The following is a 9077-nucleotide window of genomic DNA, read 5'->3' as shown; positions in this document are numbered from 1 at the left end:
CCTGGACAACTACCACTATAATCTGTTTTGTAGCACTTTAAATTACCTTTTGATTAATCTCTGGACTGTCAGAGAATTCTTTCATTATACCTTAAGAATAAGATTATAAAGCCTTATTTTCTCCACAATTATATATATGTATCCATAATTGTGTGTACATATATGTGTATATATATATATTTTTTATTAGCTTTGAAATGATCAATCTTAAAGCGTGCAACTATGGGCATTAAAGGATGGCTTGGGAATAGCGTCATATGTTTGAAAAGGTTTGGTTTCATTTCATTACTGTTGCTTCATTACTGTTATATTAGGACTTGGGCTTCCCTCGTGGCTCTAGAAGTAAAGAACCCGCCTGCCAATGCAGGAGATGTAAAAGACAAGGGTTTGAACCCTGGTTTGGAAAGATTCCCTAGAGGAGGACATGGCAACCTACTCCAGTATTCTTGTGTGGGTAACTCCATGGACAGAGGAGCTCGGTGGGCTAGAGTCCACAAGGTCGCAAAGAGTGGACATGACTGAAGTGACTTAGCACTGATCATCCCGCGTTCGCTACCTCTCTTTGGGTCAGACGAAATGGAACTGTTGGTTATACATGTAAACTGTCACGTTAAGTATCTTCACATAGCAGTCATGTCTAAGTGCCCTAAACTGCAAGAGGGAGACGAGTATTTTGTTCTCCTGAAAATAAGACACAGTCAGATGAGTTTTAATTGAGTTGCTCATACTGCATGCTGCTGCTGCTGCTGCTAAGTTGCTTCAGTCATGTCCGACTCTGTGCAACCCCATAGACGGCAGCCCACCAGGCTCCGCTGTCCCTGGGATTCTCCAGGCAAGGACACTGGAGTGGGTTGCCATTTCCTTCTCCAATGCATGACAGCGAAAGTGAAGTCGCTCAGTCATTTCTGACTCTTAGCGACTCCACGGTCTGCAGCCTACCAGGCTCCTCCATCCATGGGATTTTCCAGGCAAGAGTACTGGAGTGGGGTGCCATTGCCATAGTGGCCTGATAAAACAATTTTGATTAATTTTCTGTGCTTAGCGTTTAAAAGGCTGCCATCTAAGGCTACAAGGTGCTGGTTGGTTTTCATGTTCCCCTGTTCTCAAGTGCAGCACAGCACACCACCAGGGTCAGCTTGTTCTTAGACACTTGGAATAGCGGTGACCCAGGCTTCTCCCAGGTGGTGCTAGAGCCTGCACCAATGCAGCGGACATGAGCCTCAGGTTCTATCCCTGGGTGGGATCTCCCCTGGAGAAGGAAATGGTAACACACTCCAGTATTCTTGCCTGGAGAATTCCACGGACAGAGGAGCCTGGCAGGTTACAGTCTATGGGGTCCCACAGAGTCGGACTGAAGTGACTTAGCACACACACAGGCTTTTCCAATTAAAAATCACGTACAGTATATGTGACATTGTTTTAAAATAGACATGGAGCAGACGTTCTCAAGTGGGATGGTTTCGTCCCTCGTAAGGGACATCTAACAATGTCTGGAGACATTAAAAAAAATTATAGATTATTAAAAAAATTAATTTATCTTTGGTTGCACTGAATCTTTGCTGCTTTTGCGCTCAGCCTTTCTCTAGCTGCAGTATGAGGGCTTCTCAACACAGTGGCTTCTCTTCCCACAGGCTCTAGGGCACACGGGCTCAGTAGCTGTGGTTCATGGGCTTAGCTGCTCTGAAACATGTGGGATCTTCCTAGATCAGGGATCAAACCCATGTCCTCTGCATTGGCAGGCAGATTCTTATCCACTGTGCCACCCAGGGAGTCCTCCAGGGACATTTTTGATGATCATTACTGGACGGCACCACTGGTGTGAAGTGGATGGAGACCAGGAATGCTACCAAACATCTTACGATGTTTGAAACAAGGACTTACACACTACAGTATCAACCGTGTGAGGGCTGAGAATACTGCTTAGTCGATAATGATCAGCTGGTATTTTCCTAGAACTTTTCTCTTCATATCTTATCAGAAACTGTTACAATCTGTTTGTATGTTTGTGTTCTCCCAAACTTCACATTGAAGTCCTGATGCCCACTGCGATGGCATTGGGAGGTGCGCGGCCTTTGGGAGGTGATTAGGTCATGAGGGTGGAGAACTCATGAATGGGATTAGTGCCCTCCTAGAGAGGCTCCAGAGAGGTCCTAGCCCCTTCCACCACGTGAGGACGCAAGAACTCTGCGAACTTGAAGAGGGCTCTCAACTGACCATGCCAGCACCTTGATCTCAGACTTCTACCCTCCAGAACTATGAGGAGTAAATTTGATTTTTTAAAGCTCTTTTTAAAAATTTATTTTTAAATAAATTTGTAATAAAAAGGATTAATTGCTTTGCAATGTTGTGTTAGTTTCTGCCATACGTCAATGTGAATCAGCCACAGGTATACAAATGTCCCCTCCCTCTTGAACCTCCCTCCCACTTCCCACCGGATCCCCAAATTTCTGTTTATAAGCCACCCAGTAGCTTATAATATTTTATTATAGTAGCACGAATGGACCAAGACAGGGACAAAGCTGAGGACCAAGATATGGCAGCAAAATAGTTTGGACCAAGTGAAGACTGAGTTGGGTCTATGAAGTATTTTACAAAAGCTGGGAGATGCCTGTTGGCCCTAGCTTCCAGCTTGGACTTACTGTTAAGACACAACAGGTGTGGATACCCTGCATCAGAAAGCTCTCACCAGTCTTCTGATGACTCAGGATCAGAAGGTGGTTACCATGGAAGCATTCACACCAGCACAATGCCGCTCCTCCAATAACGTATTTATTTACATGAAAACACCATTTTATACAAATTGGAGACAAATCTTGAAGGGTTTGTCCAGGCTTGCCTTCCCCATTCCCTGATTTTGTCCCTTCCACTCTCACCTTTTTTTGGTATCATAAATAAAGGGTTTTAGACTGGGTGAAAGAACCTGAATCTACCTCTTTTTCCCCATCCAAAGTTACTTTGAATATTTAACGTCCATACTCATCCTTCAAAGAAAACTCTTGCCCAGGGTCATTTTATTTAATTTATTTATGTAATACAGTGTAGAAAGCTATCATGGTCATACGCAATGATCCTGTACAATCATCCTGCAGAAAAGTTTTTTGGGAGAATTCTTGGTAAATTGAGACCAGCAGAGCGCTCCCACCCCCACCCTCCCCAACCCGTGAAAGTGCTTACAATGAACAGGGATTCTTTTCTTTATCAAAGATCTGAAGATACATGGACGAAAAAAGCTTCAATTCTCAATGCCTAATGTGTGCACATAAAACAGGCACGAAGAAATAAACGTCTATCCTCATACTTCCTATATCACACATATAGCAGAAGCAGCAATCTGTACAGTAAAATGCAATTGTGGAAAAAAAAATCCTCTAACTCATTTGGGTTACGTAAAAACGTTGAACTTTAAAATGCATAGTGATCGGGAAAAGAATACTTAGGCAAGAGAAGCAGCTAAACCCCCACGTTCACAGAAAGCATTCCCCCATCGTTTCTTAAAGCAAGTTTCAAAGTAGGACTTAGTTGGGTCACAAACCACAAGGATAATATACAACTGGCTAAGGGGCTACGTGATAAATAATCAGGAGAGGATCTATTCATGCACTAGTTGGATACAGCTAAATTCTTTACAGTACACAAAACCCATTAATAATGTAGTGTAGAGACCGAAATGTGAAGAGAGAGAATACATTACTGATTTGTATATTAATTCAAGTTCAGGCATCTACTTGTGTTACAGCACAGCTGTCGAAAGGCGATAATGAGTAAATAATAAAACAGAAGGGTTTGCTTTTCTCCACGTTATTCTCTAAATGAACACCGATGGGTAGTGAAGCAATGGTTTTGCTGTCCGATTTCAGAGGCTGCTGTGGCGGTGGTCTAGTTCTGCATCTGCTCAAAGAACTTGTAAGTTGGGTTTTCGTAGCCGTTCTGCTGCATTTTAGAGAGGTGGCGCTCCTCTGGGGTCACAGCAGCGTCAACCTGCAGAGCAAGAACGAAGACAAATGAGTTTTTTTTTTTAAAACAATCTTTTAAGAGCGCACATGGAGAAGCCAGAGAAAGATAAGGTGCACTGTACTCTTTTCTTCTTAAGCCAAGATTGCAGAAACCCCACCAATTTTCCTTTCTTTTCCACTTTGATGTAGAGAAGGAGGTCTTCCCTGGAGCTCAAATGGTAAAGAATCCACCTGCGATGCAGGAGACCCGGGTCGATCCTTGAGTCGGGATCCTCTGGAGGAGGGCATGGCAACCACTCCAGTGTTCTTGCCTGTAGAATCCCAGGGACAGAGGAGCCTGGTGGCCTACAGTCTGTGGGACTGCAAAGAGTTGGACACGACTGAGCGACTAACACTACCATAGGAGAAGGCGGCAACAGAAGATGGCACCACTGACTCAACGGACATGAGTCTGAGCAAACTCTAGGAGATAGTGAGGGACAGGGAAGCCTGGCGTGGTGCAGTCCACGGGGTCGCAAAGAGTCGGACACCACTGACCGACTCAACAACAACGCCTGAGCCCACCAGTTACGCAGACACTCCATCTGGCCACTAGGTGGCGCTCAAACCCTTGACCGGCTGGCTTGCCTTATGCCAGTGCTCACTGGTTGCTTCCCTCCCGGAGTAGTAACTGGATACACTTAAGGCAATAAATATTATTCTCTTCCCCTGTTGGCTTGAAAAAGAACAAAAGGCTTCCATAAAAGACTGTTTTACTTGAAAGTGTGGTGTCAAGCTAGAAAAAAAAGTTTGAGTGTTAGAGAGATTTAGCTAAGCAGTCGTGTCTGACTCTTTGCAACCCCATGGACTGTAGCCCACCAGGCTCTCCGTCCATGGGATTTTCCAGGCAGGAATACTGGAGTGGGTTGCCATTTTCTTCTCCAGGAGACCTTCCCGCCCCAGGGATTGAACCCAGGTCTCCCACACTGTAGGCAGACGCTTTACCGTATGAGCTACCAGGGAAGGTATGCTTGTGGCTCAGAGGTTAAAGCATCTGCCTCCAATGCGGGAGACCGGAGTTCAGTTCCTGGGTCGGGAAGATCCCCTGGAGAAAGAATGGCAACCCACTCTAGTATTCTTACCTGGAGAATCACATGGATGGAGGAGCCTGATAGGCTGCAGCCCACGGGGTCCCAAAGAGTTGGACATGACTGAGCGACTTCACTTTTCACTGACACTCAAAATCTGAACTGCTGGTATCTCCGTGCCCTTGTTTTGGTTTGTTCTCATTTTTACCAAATTTAATACATTAAAGAGGCAGACAGAAGCAGAGATGGCTCTTGGAGGGGGCTTTTCTGATCAGTCAAGGTGAGGGGGGAAAATCCAAATATATTTTCTCTGGGGTCTGTTCCCTTTAATGAGTTCCTTCAGATAAAAGTGAGTGCGCTAAAAGCAGAATTCTGGACGCTTCAATGTGAATACAGATGAGGAACAACATTTCCTGATGAGGCACAGTGGAGTCCAAGCTGCCAGCTCCAGCAGACAGGAAAGGGATACAATTTACATAGAATCCGATCAGATCAGATCAGATCAGTCACTCAGTCGTGTCCGACTCTTTGCGACCCCATGAATCACAGCATGCCAGGCCCCCTTGTCCATCACCAACTCCCGGAGTTCGCTGAGACTCACATCCATCTAGTCAGTGATGCCATCCAGCCATCTCATCCTCTGTCGTCCCCTTCTCCTCCTGCCCCCAATCCCTCCCAGCATCTGAGTCTTTTCCAATGAGTCAACTCTTCGCATGAGGTGGCCAAAGTACTGGAGTTTCAGCTTTAGCATCATTCCTTCCAAAGAAATCCCAGGGCTGATCTCCTTCAGAATGGACTGGTTGGATCTCTTTGTAGTCCAAGGGACTCTCAAGAGTCTTCTCCAACACCACAGTTCAGAAGTATCAATTCTTCGGCGCTCAGCCTTCTTCACAGTCCAACTCTCACATCCATACATGACTACAGGAAAAACCATAGCCTTGACTAGACGAACACGGTGCAAACCCCTTGGGAGGGTGCTACCTGGAGATCTTGCTCTAGGATTGACTAATAGAAAACAACTACGGTGGTGTCAGTTTAAACTCCATGGAGGGGTACAAAGGAAAAAAACAGGCTGGGGTAGCTCTGAGAGGCTGAGGAATGGGATAGAGTGACAGTCACTCTTGACGGGCAACTGTGAGGTTTTTCGAATACGAGTCTCCCTCCCAGAAAACCTGCACCTTCCATTGATAAGAGCAAAAGGGAAACTTCTGTACCTCCACTCTGTCTGATCTGCCAACATACTGTTAACTCCATTTTGCCTTTACTTTTATATTGAAATTCTGGGAGGGGATGTTCATTTTCTCTCCCCGCCCCAGGAGGCTGTACGTGTCTTGAAGGTAGGATCAGTTATATTTTCGTCTTGGTACTAAGTGTTACACATTCCTGGCAGTGCCTAAATGATCAATTTCTACTTGATTAAACCTAAGTAGGTTTCGGAAAAAAAAATAAATAAAAGATAAACAACATACTGTTCCAGATTATTATTTTTAACTGAGCACTAAAATTCTAAAAGTATGTCTGGCTAAAGATTTAAACAGATGTCCTCTGTTGATACGGTGGGTCCTCTGAGTTGTAAACTTGGTTTTGTCCTCCCAGGGTCTCTGTCAGGCCCTCTTACTCTCTGCAGGCCGAGCCAGACGTACGTTTGGTGCGGGGAAAGGTGTTCAGGTTTCTAGCATATCTGCTGTACCTCAAACAGTCCACAGAAGAGAGGAAGTACTTATCTTTTTGCTGAATACATGAAAACTTACATTGTGTTATTACTGTTCTAAAACAAAAATAACTTTTCCCTCAGATACTGAAACCAGCACAGGAAAGAAGAAGTCAACTTCCTGTTGACCACAAGCATGAAGACCTTAAATTAGCTGGAACCAGAGGGCTGGTAACCTTGATTCTACAAATACCACCTGGCTACCGCACCACCAACAGAAGGATGTGCACACCAGGCATCCTATGACCTTCTCTCTCACTGTGTCTTTAAAAACCCTTCCCGGAAAAGCCACCGGGGAGGTCGGGTTTTCCGAGAATTAGCCGCCTGTACCACTTGCTTGGCCTTGCAAAACCTGTTCTCCTGAGTTCAGGTTTTGTTTTTTTTTATATTTCTCACATAAGTGAAGTCTCACAGTCTTTTTCTCAGTCTCGCTTATTTTGCTTAGCATAATACCCTCAAGGCTCATCCACGTTTTCACAAATGGCAGAATTTCCTTCCTTTTAATGGCTAAATAGTATTCCATCACGTGTATCACATTTTCTTTAGCCATTCATCCACTAATTGGCACTTTGTTCCCATGCCTCGGCTATTGTAAATAATGCTGTGCTGAACACAGGAGTACTGATGTCATTTCTAGATAGTAATTTCATTTCCGTTGGATACATATTCGCACGTGGAGTTGCTGGGTTGTATGACAGTTCTGTGTTCAGTTCATTGAGGAGCCTCCATACTGTTGACTGACCTCCACAGTGACGGCACCACTCTTTTGGTCTACATTTTTCACTGGCCCGTGTGCTCTAGTCATGGTACAGAAATCGTCTTCCATCCCTTGACATGATGTCCTAGCACCAACAGACCTGCCCTCTGGTGTCTGTCCTTACTGGGTTCAGGAGGAGAAACGTGGTGCTACAGTTAACAATACTGTATCGTATATTTGAAGGTTGTTTAAAAGAATAAATCTTCAAAGTTCTTATAACAAGAAAAAAAAACTGTAATTATGTGAAATCAAAGTTGTTCACTAAACTCCAGTATTCTTGCCTGGAGAATTCCATGGACCAAGAGGATCGTGGCAGGCTTACAGTTCATGCGATCGCAAAGAGTTGGACACAACTGAGCAACTAACTTTCACTTTCAAACTTATTTTGTAATCACCTCACAATATGCACATATATCAAATCATAATGTTGCAAACTTAAAACTAATACAGTGTTATATATCAGTTCAGTTCAGTCGCTCAGTCGTGTCTGACTCTTTGCCACCCCATGAATCGCAGCACGCCAGGCCTCCCTGTCCATCACCAACTCCTGGAGTTCACTCAGACTCACGTCCATTGAGTCGGTGATGCCATCCAGCCATCTCATCCTCTGTCGTCCCCTTTTCCTCCTGCCCCCAATCCCTCCCAGCATCAGAGTCTTTTCCAATGAGTCAACTCTTCGCATGAGGTGGCCAAAGTACTGGAGTTTCAGCTTTAGCATCTGGAATAAGCTGGTTTCCTCAAGGTTACTTTATGACTCCATCTCATGGGCTTTTCAGTCTGGGTGAGAGTTGGAATGACTGCCTTGGCTAATCTTAACGCAGCCGGAACAGACATAAAATTCCACTGGGAGGACACCACGCCAACGGATGCTCCACATTGCTGTCCCTGGGAGAATAATCAGAGATGTTTCCCCAGCCCTTTCTCTTCCTTTGATCTGCTCTGTTTTCAACCAATGAGGTCACTGGGCTTTAATTGGCAGTTGTGTCGTTAACCAGGAACTTGTAAGTTACAACACCATCATTAAAGATCAGCACCAGTAATGAGAGATTTCCCTCACTCTCTGAATCTGCTTGCTGAGAAACAGCCTGTCTGCAGTCCTGTGCCGTTAGAACGTGGGCATCTTTTTCCTCTGTGCCACCTCTTAACTGAGATTTCAAAGAATGTGGAGATTAAAAAGCATCTTGCCTCAGAGATCAGGCACTGCTACGTGTCTGAGTGCAGAAGAAAACATAATGCTGCTTGATTGTTGGAGTATTAAACTTGTATTAATACAAGTTTACCTGAACCTACATCAACCCTCACACAGGCTGCATTCATCAGCGGCAGAGCAACAATTAAATAGCTGATCTCCTCTTCGAAGGCCAAAGCCAAACTCTTATTTAAGAGAGCACAGCCAGAAATGCGAGGCTCAGAGCATGGTATGCGAGTCTGGCAGCTAACTTTCCTGTCTTTTCCCAGCCTCCTTCAGTTCGGTTCAGTTCAGTTCAGTCGCTCAGTCGTGTCCGATTCTTTGCGACCCCATGAATCGCAGCACGCCAGGCCTCCTATCCGTCGCCAACTCCAGGAGTTCACTCAAACTCACGTCCATC

General features: G+C 44.9%; 1 protein-coding gene across 6 annotated transcripts in view; it reads right to left on the bottom strand.

Moving 5' to 3' along the window:
- Positions 1-2747: 2747 nt before the first annotated feature.
- Positions 2748-9077, bottom strand: part of APP (amyloid beta precursor protein) — a 307623-nt gene continuing 301293 nt past the window's right edge. For all 6 annotated transcript variants that reach the window (XM_055567762.1, XM_055567763.1, XM_055567759.1 and 3 more), the window contains one exon: positions 2748-3978. In XM_055567762.1, the coding sequence (XP_055423737.1) occupies positions 3877-3978 (102 nt within the window). In that variant the 3' untranslated portion in view covers positions 2748-3876. The remainder of the gene's footprint in view (positions 3979-9077) is intronic.

This window comes from Bubalus kerabau, chromosome 2 (genome assembly GCF_029407905.1).
Source record: "Bubalus kerabau isolate K-KA32 ecotype Philippines breed swamp buffalo chromosome 2, PCC_UOA_SB_1v2, whole genome shotgun sequence".
In the NCBI taxonomy this organism is placed as follows: domain Eukaryota; kingdom Metazoa; phylum Chordata; class Mammalia; order Artiodactyla; family Bovidae; genus Bubalus; species Bubalus kerabau.
The sequence above is the reverse complement of the archived record's forward strand: the minus strand, read 5'-3'. Positions and strand labels throughout refer to the sequence as shown.